General features: G+C 31.9%; 1 protein-coding gene across 1 annotated transcript; it reads left to right on the top strand.

Moving 5' to 3' along the window:
* The first annotated feature begins 7,633 nt into the window (after positions 1–7,633).
* LOC145578958 (uncharacterized) lies at positions 7,634–10,772 on the top strand. Its single transcript, XM_081636254.1, has 7 exons — positions 7,634–7,929; positions 8,060–8,170; positions 9,218–9,286; positions 9,564–9,695; positions 10,038–10,115; positions 10,197–10,331; positions 10,426–10,772. Exons 1-7 carry the CDS (start codon positions 7,720–7,722, stop codon positions 10,615–10,617), a joined length of 927 nt encoding a protein of 308 aa, XP_081492380.1. The 5' UTR covers positions 7,634–7,719; the 3' UTR covers positions 10,618–10,772.
* Positions 10,773–14,535: the final 3,763 nt, after the last annotated feature.

Genomic DNA, 14,535 nt, shown 5'->3' with positions numbered 1-14,535 from the left:
GCAGCTTCTCTCCTCCATTGAAGCACCTTTCTCTCCATCATTAAAGCAGCTTTTGAGGTTAAAAAAACACCTACCCTCTAGGATTAACAATGCCCTTTCTTTCTCCACTTTTTCTTAGGGTATTTGGGTTGGGGTTGGTCTATGCTGTGGTGGTGGGTTGCTGTCTAATCTAGGTAACGATTCCGCCATTGTCACGTTGATAAGCGGCAGAAGAAGGAAGCAAGAGAGAGAAGGGAATGAGGGAGTGGAGTGAGTCAGCAACGAAACATAAATGGTGGGTTGCTGTCTAATTTAGGTAACTTTAAGGTGAGGGCACACTTGTCATTTTTAATATGAATGCAAGCTGGGGTAACTAACGCCACTTAACTCTGTCAAAGTGTCAAGCTTGTGATAACCAGTACTCTTCTTTGATACGGGCGAAGAACACGAGGAAGCCACCAACCCACCACCATCTTCTCCCTCAACAACTAGAAAAACCATTATTTTTATCTCCTTCCCGCAAACCTACCACGAGAATCAATGGTGGAAATTTCATAGCTTCAATGGTAGAGAGATATCAAAGCTCAAATTCAAGCTTTCAATGGAGAAAACAATAGAGGAGGGGTAACACACTTACCCTTTGGGGTTCACCATGCCCTAAATTACTCCATTTTTATTAGGGTTGTCGTTTTATTTAGCGACAAAGCAGCCATCAATGTCGGTGTCGGTACGGTGGCCAATTTGCAACATAAAGGATAAAGATGGTGGTTTAATTTCGGTTGTGGATTGAAGGACGAAAGAGATGAAAGAGGAAGATGCTGATGGTAATGGTGGTGATGGTAAAACAGAAAGAGGGAAGGACAGAAAGACTGGAGAATAGAAAAACCATGGTTAATTCACAACGACTAACGTCAAAATAGAGGTAACAGCTGTTATTTCAAGTGTGGGGCCCACACTTATCACTTTCCACTTACTCTTTACATGTTTTATAATTTTTTAATTACATGTCACTGTTTTGTGGGGTTCTATAGCTGAGATTTACAAGTTTTGTATATCCCCGAGATCAATGGGGACTTGCTCCCCTACTTACTTCCTACTTACCTCCGTTTTTTATTAGTTGACACGTATTCCTTTTTAGGAAATTTTTTTCAGTTGACATGTTTCCTTTTTGGGTAAGTTTTATACCTTGCTTTTTAAGTATACCCCACTTGCTTTATCATTTTCTCTCATTCTCTCTCCTCTCCTTAATATGTGTGCCTAAATTGAACGTGTCAACTAAATGGAAACGGAGGAAGTATTTTATTTAAGCCAATTAACTTGCCTAAAAGTATGTGTTAATCAAAGTGTAACACTTATTAAGTTATTAGACACACGAAGGGAGTAATGAACATATAGTTATAGCTTATAATGAAAAGAACATACTGTTAAAATATACTCCCACCGTTTCACAATGATGTTCCTACTTTCTATTTCAAGTGTTTCAAAATGATGTTTTTAATTTCTATTTTAATTCCTTACAGATTCTCATTATTTTCTCATATTACTCTCATTTTAATGGTCTCAATTCAAAAAAGTAGTTCAATGATAATAAGACCAGGACCAAATTTATAGGATTCTTAATTAGACAAGATTACTATTAAATAGGGCCCTTATTGAACAGGGTTAATATAGGGCTAATATGTTCAAATTTATAAACAAGCAAAATAAATAATGTAACAAAAAAATTATATACTAGTACATATTTTCGTATTCATATGAACTTATTATTACTTTAATTGATAGTTTATTTGCTCGCCCATGACCCGCGACCTAAGAACGTCGATGTGCCACATAGTGGCTATTTTGTTGCGCCACATCATCTTCCAAACATCTCATGACGTCACATGAGGTTCGAACCCTCGACCTCTTATAACACATACTTCCTCCGTTTCTATTTAGTTGACGCGTTTGATTTAGGCACATATATTAAGGAGGGGAGAGAGAGTGAGAGAGAATGAAAAAGCAAGTGGAGTAACTTGTAAATGCAAGGTAAAAAAGTTACCCCAAAAGGAAACGTGTCAACTAAAAAAAAAACTTCCTAAAAAGGAATACGTGTCAACTAAAAAGAAACGGAGGTAGTATGACTTAACCATCTAAGCCAATATCAACTATGCCATAAATATGGAAAAAAAAAATTAATATAAGTGCAAACCACAAGATTCAAAAAAAAAAAAAAAAAAAAAAAAAAAAATCAAAGAATAACTCAATTTTGATTTGACGATGACAATTGCAGTTTTGAAAAGCCTTTAAAAAATTTATCGATTGCACGTCTACAACAGTAGCAACTCGGGGCAACACCCGGGCTCCGAGCTACTCACTAGTTCTTAATTTGTAGTCGATCTCACGTGAAAATCACACATCAAAGGTATGCATTATGTAAATCTTTAATTTATGTGTTATGCATATTGATCCCAATTAAAAAAAATATCATTTAAAATAATAATTTGTTACCATTTCACAAATCCTTACACAATTCTACTCTCTGTTGTTTGGCTTCTGCTATATTGTTCTGCTTATATTTTCTTAATACCACCACCTCCATCATCGCAACCACCAATACCGTTGATGTATAGGCCATCACCATCAACAATACCCTTACCATCATCATCACCACCAACAACTACGCCTTATCAAGAACTGATGATTCTATTTGGGGCACTGACTTTGACATCTCTAGGGTCTCTCCTCCTCCCTAGCTCATCCCAACGCGATCGGAGTAGGACTGATTTTTCATCGGGCAAGGTCACGCAAGCTAATTCAACAAACACCTAGACCAAACCTCCTTCCTTTACATATTAGAGAAAACCCAATCTTAAACAACTACCAAAGGCGGATCTTCTTTAAGGACCCAAATAATTTTACATTTACTCCATAAAATTAGCCCAATGTAAAAAATTACTATACAAGTACAAGAATAAAAAGAATCTACTATCCCTGATGATGAGTTGGCAACATCTCTTTTTTCCAATCATTTGACTGTTTGGCAGTTCAAGGTTTAAATTAAGGCCCACATGAGATACTTATACTCCATTAGTATTTAAATAAGTAAAATATTTTGACTTTTTATCTTATCATATTTATATAATTCACTTTAACTAATGTTTGTGATTTACACATATAAATAAATATAACTTTGTGAGTTCTAGTTGGAATCGTTTCAAAACTCTCAAGGTTCGTTTGGCATCGTTGTAGTTTTCTGTTTTTTGGTTTTTTGTTTTTTTAAAGTATATTATATATGCCACATAATGAATCAAAAAATATTTAGATTTATTAAAATCATGATAATTTTGAAAACTAACAACTGAAAAGTGGAAACACCTTTTTCTTGTTTCCTGTTTTTGGTTTTTAGTTTTCAAAAAAACAGAAAACTGAAAACCTAAAATGATGCCAAACAAGCCCTCAATAAATAATTTATTTATACTCTCCCTGCTATCCCAGAATAACTGTCACATTACTTTTTTCACAATTCATATCTTAAGTTTGACTATAGTTTTTTTTATTAACATTATAACAACTTATTCCGCTATACAATATGTTGTTAGATAAGTATTGATATAAAGCTTCATAATATAACTTTTTTTTTCCATTAATATTTACATACTTCCTCCATGTTTTAATAAGTGTTATACTTTGATCGGCACATAATTTTAGGCAATTTAATTGATTTAATTAAAATAAATAAGAGGTGAGTAGGGTAGTTAGATTATTAAAAATGTAACACCCCACGCCAACATGAGCATGCTAGTAGATATTGTTCTCTCTTGGCCCTTGCCCCTAGCCAGTAAGGATTTGCTTTGGTGTAGGACAAGAAGCCCTACCAAAAGACCTACTAGGTTGAGGACTTGAGGTATCAATCCCCATATAATAAAGGTTCCGTTCTCCTAAACTTCCTATGTGGGAGCGCCATAGACACCTTACTTCTCCCCTCCTTTAAGGAGTCTGCGTCCCGAAGGCACATCAGGACACTGAAATGGGCCCCGGCTCTAATACAGTTTATATTACCTTGACCCCCATATTAGGTGGGCCTATTGGCACGAAATGCGCATTTAAGACCAACAATTGTTCTCACAAACCAACACAAGTCTTTCGACGCATTTTGTCCTCACTCATGCGCACATTGGGATAACTTTCTAGGAGGTCACCTATCATCAAGGGCGAAGGGACGGGCGGGGGAGGGGGGGATGGTGGAGGCCCGGCCTCCCTGGCCCAGATTTGCGGCCCTTGAATATTAACTCTTGGCCCCCCTTAAAGTTATTATATATAGTAATGAAGACACATATGATACAACAAATGAAGCTTGTCATATTGGTTAGGTAGTGATTTTTTTCCCCAAGGAGCCTGGGTTCGAATCCCATCACTCAATTAAATAAACGTAATGACGGAAATCTGCATCATATTTTGAGAATTGAGATTCTACTCTTGTTAGTTGTTTACTTGGTTAATATGTTTATTTATTTAATAATTTTGGCTAATTTTTAATTTATTGAATGGACCATTAGATCAAATTTTAAGGTTATATGCTACTTGATTTGATAATTGTTGTTTTGTATTGATATAGGTTAAATCATGAAATCAAAAACACTAGATATTTTTTTTACAAAAAAGTTAATAATCAACAAGAAGAGGGTTCCACTTCAAAGGCAAATTTGAATCCCGAAAGTAATTTGAGTGATGATAATGAGCAAAACACAAGTTTTGAGGGGCAAAAAAGATCTGGTACTTCAATTCCCGAAACTGATAACCCTCGAAAGGTTCCAAGATTTGAAACTAACGATATAAATACCTCATGTACTCTTGAGCGCGATCCTGGACTACGCAAACAAATTAGTGACTATCATCCCAATGAGCGTGAGCAAATAAGGAGGGAGTATCTAAGACTAAAAGCGTTTCAACCCATTCAAGATGATTATCCCTATTCTGGGTCAGAAAAACATCGTCATTCAAGATGATTGATGATTTTGCTACTATGAAAAATCGTAGAGTACAATTCAACTAATTTTTTTGTAACAATAAAATACTAGTACATTTTAATTTTTTCCATCAATCTGTTGTTTAACAAGTCCGGCCCCTAGGACTTGAAAATCCTGGCTTTGCCCCTGCCTATCATAAGACTATTCCCAGCCAAACACGCTTTACATAGAAGTATCTTAGCTTATGAGCTCTCTAAAAGAAAGATGGATTTTGTTGGTATGAATATTATATTAAGTTCCTTTAATGCAATCATGAAGGGTATTGCATACACCTCCACTTGAGAACATAGTCCCTTATTGTGCTTGGACCCCTAGGAACCCTAGTATTAAGCCTAATGGCCTCTTGTAGCTTTAGTCTTACATCTTGATATTGCCATATAGTTCTAATAATTCTCCCCCGCTAGGTGACTGATATAGGATTTTATCCATGAACGGCATGCGGTCGTAGGGTTGCTCTAATATTGTTCTCTCTGGGCCCTAGCCCACTAGGATTTGCTTTGGTGCAGGACAAGAAGTTCTACCCAAAAGCCCTGTACTATATTGAGGTATCAACCCCCATATAATGAAGACTTCGTTCTCCTCAACTTTCGATAAAAGTGCATATGGCGCTCCCACGATATTGATAATTACTCCCTCTATTTTGGAATACACAACACATTCGTTTTACATCTATTTTATAATAATTCAACACTTTCTAATTTGTAATTACACACTTTTATTTTATTACTTCTCTCTCCCACTAATCCCACTTATGTAAATATTTTATTATTCTCACTCATATCCACAACTAAATACATTTTTATTAAGGGTATATAATGTTCACCTTATTTTCAGTTCTTTCAGGTGTAATAAGTTTAAATTAATTATAACTAAAAATATGTATTAATAAGTTCAGATAAATTTAAATAAGATAATTTTTTTTTTTTTGAAGAAAAGATAAGATAAATTTTGTTGAGTAAAAATCACGTGAATAAAACACGTCAACACACTTCAAATATAATTTATATGAAGTACTACGTATAAAATTTACCCTATAAATAAAACCTACCATTACAATTATTACGAAAACAGATAGAGGAGTAAAAACCTAAGGTACGATAGACTATACGCTTAAAATTGCCATTAAGACCATTCTCACTAGTGAGCAAAAAAAATTCTCCTCATTCTCTCTCTACCCACTTTCTCTCTCTTCCCAACTAAATTTGCTCATGAGCATTTTTAGTGAGCAAAATCTATCCCACTAGTGAGCAAAAAAAAAATGCTCATCAATCTCTCTCCTACTTTTTCACATACCCCACCAATATCTCTCTCTCTTACACATCACTCTATTAATATTTAATATGTTTCGGTAACGGGAGGAGTTTGTTGCTCAAAAAAAGTGTTTTCATTGTTGGGAATCTGAGGAGGTGTTGGTTGATGAACGGAATTTTGAGAAGAAGGGTTGCCTAATCTTCCTAGGAATAATTGAAAATTTGGACTACTAATGAAATCATCACCTAAATCAGAAAAATGTTGTTCAAGTTGATTGTAATTAGGGTTGTTTGGATCCATTATATTGTATAACAAAAAACAATAATTACTTAAGAGGCACACCTAAATTAAAATGGAATAACGTTAATAACGTTTTAAATAATTTCTAGTGCTACAAAAAGTAATTAAATAAATTTTTTTTTTTTTGTTGAGAAAAAAAGTAGTTATACTAAAAAATAAACAGTAATATTAGAAAATGAAAATTGAATCAAACTAAACTTGGGAGTGAAAATAATAAAGAGTTTTTTGGATTTTTTAAACAAAAAAAAAATATTGCTACTTAAAATATCATTAATAACGTTTTGAAAAAAATTAAAGTACTAAAAACTGTAATTAAAAATAATAAACCAAAAAAAAAAAATAACCTTTCTCAACTTTATATTAGAAATTATAACATAAATATCACTAGAAATGTGATTAAGTGTAATATTGGGTGTTTTTGTGATTTTTGAAATTATACCAAAATATGTCAAAATGGATCTCTATTTGTAGGGGAAAAAAAAATATAACCGTTGGTGAATTTTTTTTTTTTTTAATAATTATAAAACGGCCAAATTACCGTTTTGATTTAATTACCGTTGCTAAACGGTTGAATTTTTTGATTGGAGGAACAGGCTGACAGGGACGCGTGTCAGCTTTCTATTGGCTGGACTGACGCGCCCTGTCAGCCGATAAATGTAATTTTTTTTTTGCTTTGCTGCCTTCAAAACGACGCGTTTTGGAGGATGGTTGTTCAGACCAAACCCCAAAACTCGTCGTTTTGAGGGTGCGAAAAGTAAAAAAAAAAATTGACGTTTAGTGCTTGCTGTGGGCCCCACGCTATCACTGTTCACTATCAGTTTTGCTCATAGGATGAGCAAATTTCAATATGCTCATGAGCATATTTTGTAATGCTCATTGGTGGGAAAGCAAATAATGCAATTTTGCTCATGAGCAAAATTCTCCTCACTAATGGGAATGCTCTAAAAGAGTTGAAACATAAAATAAAATAAAATAAAATAAATCCTAATAACTCTTGTTCTTACGTGGCCTATACCAACCAATCAGATACTCCCTAACACGTAAATAAAAACACAATAAATTTACCAAACTTAACTTTGCACTTCTAGACTTCTTCTAGTCTCCTCGCACGCAAATACTTACACTCACCCACAAAACAGAAGAGACAAATCGAGCAAAAAAAAAAAGAAAAAAAAAAATCATGGCAAAACCAAGCTTAATAGCACTAAATTTAGCAGTGCTAATAATTTTGATATCATTTGCACAAATTTCAGACTGTTTGAAAAAACCAGAATCATCTGCTAGAAAAGAAGACATTCCATTCATCAAATGTCAAGTTTGTCAAAAACTTGCTTTAGAACTTTATTCTCAAGTTCAGAGAAAGAAAGATGCTCAGATCTCACCTAAAAAGGTTGTAGCTTTGTGTTTTTAATTTTCTGGGTATTATTTATTTTAACTAATTTTGTGAAATTTTTATTGGGTTTTTGAAGATAAATTAGTATTATTGATGTTTCTGTTATTGGGGTTTTATTTGATTGCAGATTACTGAGTTTGAGGTTATTGAGATTGTTGAGAATGTATGTAATTTGAAGAAGGAAGAATCTGATTGGATTTTGAAAATCGACATTGTTGAAAAGGCTGATCAATTGGAGGTAAATTTCTAAAAATTTTCAATTACTTATTTTATGCTCGAATTTGTTTCTTCTGATTATTATTAAGTTTAATTTCATTAATTCTTACTGTTATTGGTGAAATTGTGTGCAAATCAAACTAAAAATTTAATCTTGTGATTTTTGATGAAAGATTGTGTTATTTTACTTGATGTTTGACAGATTGAGTATTTTCTGTCTTGGGGAATTCTTGGATTATTATTGACTTAAAAATATAATCTTATGATATTTACTGAATGACATTTGTCTTGGGGAGTTCTTGGATTCGGTTTGCAATCTTGGCAATTGTTGATGTGCGATTGTTTATTCAAGTAATGTGAAGAGTTAAGTGACTTATGAATGAAGTTTGTCCTGCTTTTACTTAGAGATGTAGTTTTCGAAATCATGGAGTCGTAAATCTTTGCATTGGCGTATCTTCTGAATTCTGAATTTCTCATTTTAGAGATGCTTTTATGTTTCTGATAGCGAGCTCATGACTCACAATGTCCTAGAGTATATATACTTTACTCTTCATTTTACCTCAAGTGCCTATGTTGAATTAGCAACATTCGACATGGATATGGATATGGAAAACTCCATAATGGACCAAAGACGTAAATTTTGTTTGAATAGGTGAGTCTAACATTTGGATACGTAACAAAGTCTGACACTGTCACGACAATACCTAAGTCTGAGTAATAAGCTACAGAAGTATAAGGAAATACTTCAATTGCATTGATAAAACCTTATTTTTCAACTGCATTGTTTATGTTGCAAGGATAGCTCTAATAAAAATATTGTTTGTATTAGAAAAAAGTTTTATGAAGTATTGTTTAGGTCTCTGTGAAAATGACTTTGGGTTGCTGTTTAACCAGTCATATATTTTATCTGACAATATACTTCTGCATGCAGTTCTTTTTTTCCATTTATCCTCTGATATTGTACTGATTGAGTTACATAATCAGACTATTGTTTCTTAAAACTTCATTGTCATTTGTCAACATCTTCTTTATTGTTAATATTTTTTTACACTGTTCTTGTTGTTTTCAGCTGGTTGATCAAGATGTTGAAGGACATTGCAACTCAAAATGTAAGACAATTGAACGGGCATGTCAAGAGGTTAGTTTGTGTCTCAAATCATATTTACTTCCTAGGTTTTTGAGTTTGCCCTTGTAAGCTCTCGATGTTCTGCTTCTATTTCCATTGAAAGATTATTATACTGAAATAGGCGATTATAAATTTATAATTAGTAGTTAAAAGATAATGAGGAAAATTGCCTAGGTCATACTCTGGTGTTGGTATCAATTCAGGTTAAATTTCATGATTTTGCAATGTCAGTAAATATTTTATTTTTTTCAGGCTACTGAAATTTTCTATAATTTTTTGTTTAATGCAGATTGTTGGGTTTTCTGACACTGATATTGCCGAATATATATATGCTCGGAAACCTCAGCTTGATTCTTTAGTTAATTATCTGTGCAAGGACCTAACTAAAGCATGCATTAAAAGGCCACCTCCTGTGCCAAAGGTAATAGATACACAGGTTAACTATGGCTATGTTCTTTAGTTTGATTTGATTGATTCTTTCAATTTTGTTTAATAAAGATCTTGATTTGAAGCGTGTATATTCATTTCCAAAATGTGAGGATTTTTATACTTTGTAGCTCACTATCAGTCCATAATTTAAAGCCTTCATCGCCAATGATAAATTCTCTATCATAAGATAGCATCAAGTACCAGAGAGAGCAACTAAAGCAAGACTGCATATATACTTGACGTTTATACAGTTAATTTAATCACCATAGCAAAGATCTTCCAAGTCAAAAGCTTCTCTGTGTGTGACGTTGAATCTCTATTAACTTTTGTACAGGATAGGATTCCAGGGGAACCATTTATCCCAAAACCAGAAAAAGAAGCTGAAATGGAAAGAATGATGAGATCCATGCAGGTAAGCCATTCTTTACCATTTACTCCTATTTTTCTTCTAACTCTCGCAAGACCAATAATTTTTTGCATTGGACTATTATAGGGTCTACCAGGAGCACCTGGGATGAAAATGTACTCCAGGGAAGAATTGATGAACATGCAAAACTTAGGCAATGAGAATGTTGACGAGGATGATGATGAAGATGACGACGAAGAAGCACAATTCCGATCCAATTTGGTATGATTATGGTTAATTTAACAGGTTTTTGAAAGTTTAGATTTTTTTCTATTATTATTTCTGTTGTACTGATGTTCAAGTCTGCTGAACCCAGGGAAAAGCTTTCAAGGAGAAGACGAAGAAAAAAGATGACTGGAAGGAAAAAGTCATGAAACACATAACTGATACTGGGAAGACACTTAAAACACATGCAAACCGAGTCTCTCATCAGTTAAGAAAATGGTGGAGATCTAAAACAAGTGTGGCATCTAAGAAGAAATCAACAGGCAATAAGGCAGAACTTTAGGACAATTAGGAGTCAGTCTACAGAAACAAGTTATAAGAATTTCACTTTTATATGGATTTTGTATAATGCTTTTCTTTTTTTTTCCTTTTTCTTTGTATTATCAGAGGCACAAACAAGGATATTAATTATATTAATTGAGAAAATTAGATTTTTTGGAGATTCCACCTTTGCTCAGTGGGTGTTATAAAATTACTGAACAAAATGTGATGAGAAATGACTTCCTATAGAATTAAATCAGAAATAGATGGCTAAAATTTAATCTCTTTTCTTGAACAATTTATAGGAAATGGTCATGACAATATGAATGACATGCTTGGTTGATAATCTTGATACTTAATGGAATTTCCAAATTCCATACATCTATTAATTTCAATTACCATGTTCTATTGAAAATTAGTTAACCACTAGTATAGTGTCCGTGCGATGCACGGCTTACAAATTAACCTATTACATATTAATTTGTATAATTCAAAGATAAATTTAATTTAATTTAATGATTAATAATGAACTCATTTATCCCTATTCTGTAAGTGAAGGGTGAGGATGTACTCCACTTCCTCTAAAATTAGAATAAAGATAATATTAAAAATGCAATTAAAAAGCAAAGAGTAAAATAAAAAGAATTAATCAGCCAATAAATTAAAATATATTACTTGAAATACACCTTAAAATAATTAAATTACACCATTTTTCTGTCTATACAATTAATCAATTATCACATGATTCTTAAACTTCCAATCAATCAATTAAATTTATACAATCAAAATAGTCATCATCCATAAGTTTTTAACTTTATTTAGGATTATATATTAGTGAATTATAATTTTAATTATATTTTTCGTATTATTATTGATTTTTGTATGTCAACAATGAAAGCTATCAATCAAAATCATATCATTTACATGTAAAATATAGTATACGAACATCTTTAATGCAAAATGGGTAGTAATAGGCCAGGTAGAGTTTAAATGTTGAAAGATTGAGTGAGGTTGAGGATTTAAAAAGTAGTGAGATGAAAAAAGTTGATAAAACAATTTGAGAAAGGATTGGAATGAAAATTGGATTAGAAGGTGAAGTAAGAAGTTTAATATTGGTATTTGATTTTGAAAGGCATCTCTAGCTATTTTTTTTCCCTGTTAATAAAATTGGACTTGCTTATGACCTTAGGATCCCGTCCCTTAGACCCCGGATGATACTCCTTTTATGCACTACCCTAGGTACGAACCTAAAAAAGGGGGAAAATGAAAGAGAAGTACATTAATTCACTCCCCATCACCCATGGATCGAATAAAATTATAATATTCAATTCATATCACTCGTAAATTATAAGGAATAATTATTGCTTATTATTAAATATTATAATCTAATATTTATTTTTGAAGCTAAAAGATTTATTGAAAAGCTGTCTAATATTATTGTCTAACTATACAACGAACTTTTTATAAAGTCTAAGCTATTTTAAGTAGCATAGTTCCCATGCAAATGCACAATTTTTAAATCAAATTATCATTTATTAATCTTGTAGGAAAAAAAATAATTCAATCCACTATAAAGGACTCATTCACACTGAAAATTTAGTTATTTAAATATTATTCAGCCGCAATAATGACTGATATAAAATTAAGGAATGTGATTTTAATTGTATTTTATGTCATTTGCATTTATTTTATATAATATCCTTTTATTTTTTTACAATGTTTTCTATTTGGTTGAAAAATAAATGAATAATGCTCCACAAATTATATAAGATAAGTAGTAACCTAATTAATTCATTTCTTATCTCTCGTACAGGATTAACTAAATTTTTTTTTGTCTTGTCGCCCTTTTCAATAGCTATATAATCTAATACGAAGTACCTGCTTTACCCGTCATCGCATCATAAAAAATTATAGGTTTTCCCTCGTGATAAACATATACTCTTCCCGTCCCACAAAAAAATTACTCCCTTCGTTTCATAATGATGTTCCTGTTTGGAATCTTTGACTTTTAAAAAATATGAGAGAATTTTCAAAATTTCTCTCAATCTATAAGAACAAATATAGTCATGTGGGATATAGTTTGATTCGTCTTGGTGAGTACATTATTAATATCTAACTTTTATAATTTTTGCTAGTATGAAATTAAAGATATTTTTGGTCAAAGTTGGGTAAAAATATAAATTAATTTACGTAAACAGGAACATCATTATAAAACGGAGGGAGTACTATAGTTAAAATTATGTGTATAAATATTTGACTCAATCATTTAAAAAATATGTTTACATATATTAGGATAAAATCATTTTATTTGGGTTGGTATATTCAAGTTAGGACCATAGCCTCACAATTCGTACCTTTATTTTCCATGATTCTTTAGGAGGGGGGGGGGGGGGGTGGGGGGGTAAGATCATTTATCATAGTGAATGCCCGTAATTTTATAATATATTGACTTTAACCTAGTATTGATGATCTGAATTAAATTGACTATGGCTATTATTTATATACCTTAAGGTAGTATATAAATGATAATACAAAAATTATTGTATCTTATTTTATGATTTTAATTTGTTAATTGAATATATTTCTGCCACTAATTCTCACATGAATTATAGCACTTTGAAATTTGTTTGATAGTTTCTTTATTATCCAATTTGAATAGTACTTTTTCCATATAGTGTCCTATATAATATTGATAATTTTGCCATATTGTGTCCAAGTGCATAATTGCATATATATAGTTATTAATATAAATACTACACGTAAAAAAACATATATAGATATTTTGTACAATATTATCTTAAGTCCTAAGATATCTAGATATTTGATTATTTTCTTAATTTCTTTTCCAAATATTATGTTCTTAAGATACTCTAGATATTATGCAAATTACCATAATCGAATAAAAGTATTAGAACTTTACATATAAACTATATATAAAATTTAACTATAATATTATGTTGATGGATTATATTACTATAATGTTCAATAATTAAATATGATAGTACTATAATATTTCTTTTATGCAATATGGTTTTTTTTTGGAAACAATGCAATATGATTGTTTGATTGAATAGAATATTCCAATATTAAAGAAATCTTTTATATACTATATGCTTAAAAAATATTTACCAAATTATTATAGAATAATATAAGACATAAGCAAAAAAAAAGATAGGCGAATCATAGAGCGACATTTATCAGGCTCACATTGATCCGCTTCTCTTTTAGTATAGTATATAGATAGAATATAGATAGATAGATAGGCTCTGATATCGTGATAAAGCTTATGAAGTATGTTGATCAACTTGATTTGCTATGCAGAAATGTTTACAATATACAACCCCTTGCATGCCCCCGATTTACAATAAATTTATTGTAAATTGGGGGCGCCGCACATGCGAACCATTTACAGTGGTTTTTTTTTTTTAAAAAAAAAAATAACAAAACCACGGAATTTTATACCTCAAAATCACAAAAACGCAGAACAACAATGGAGGAGAGAGAAAGTGAGAAAATGCAAAGAGAGAATACCACAAATTGAAGAATTCAATCATCAATGGAGAATTCGACTTTCGATACCACAAATTGCAGCAATCTCATCCACGAATTGCTACAAAAACAGAACCAAATTGAAACTCCATTGTTAGGTGATCATGAGAACTCGAATTCTTATGTTGAAATCGATTTAAATCGATCGATTATAGAAGAAGAAGAAACTAAGAGTTTTGGAGATGAATTTGCACCAATTTTTGACGATAATAACAATCCAGACAATGGAGACGATGCAGAAGAAGCAATTGACAATGCAGAAGAAGCAATTGACAATGCAGAAAATCAGGTGGTTCCTCGTAAATCAATTGATTCAAATGCAACTGAAGGTAATTTCTATAAACTTTTGAAATTGTTATTATTTTTTATATGAACTGTATGAATACAACAT

This window comes from Chenopodium album, chromosome 14, assembly GCF_948465745.1.
Source record: "Chenopodium album chromosome 14, dcCheAlbu1.1, whole genome shotgun sequence".
Taxonomy (NCBI): domain Eukaryota; kingdom Viridiplantae; phylum Streptophyta; class Magnoliopsida; order Caryophyllales; family Amaranthaceae; genus Chenopodium; species Chenopodium album.
This window is presented reverse-complemented; position numbering and strand designations above follow the sequence as displayed.

Coding starts and splice junctions, on each gene's coding strand:
- LOC145578958 (XM_081636254.1), top strand. CDS start 7,720: ATGGCAAAACCAAGCTTAATAGCACTAAATTTAGCAGTGCTAATAATT. Junction 7,930..8,059: donor CTCAGATCTCACCTAAAAAG/GTTGTAGCTTTG, acceptor ATTTGATTGCAG/ATTACTGAGTTTGAGGTTAT. Junction 8,171..9,217: donor AAAAGGCTGATCAATTGGAG/GTAAATTTCTAA, acceptor TGTTGTTTTCAG/CTGGTTGATCAAGATGTTGA.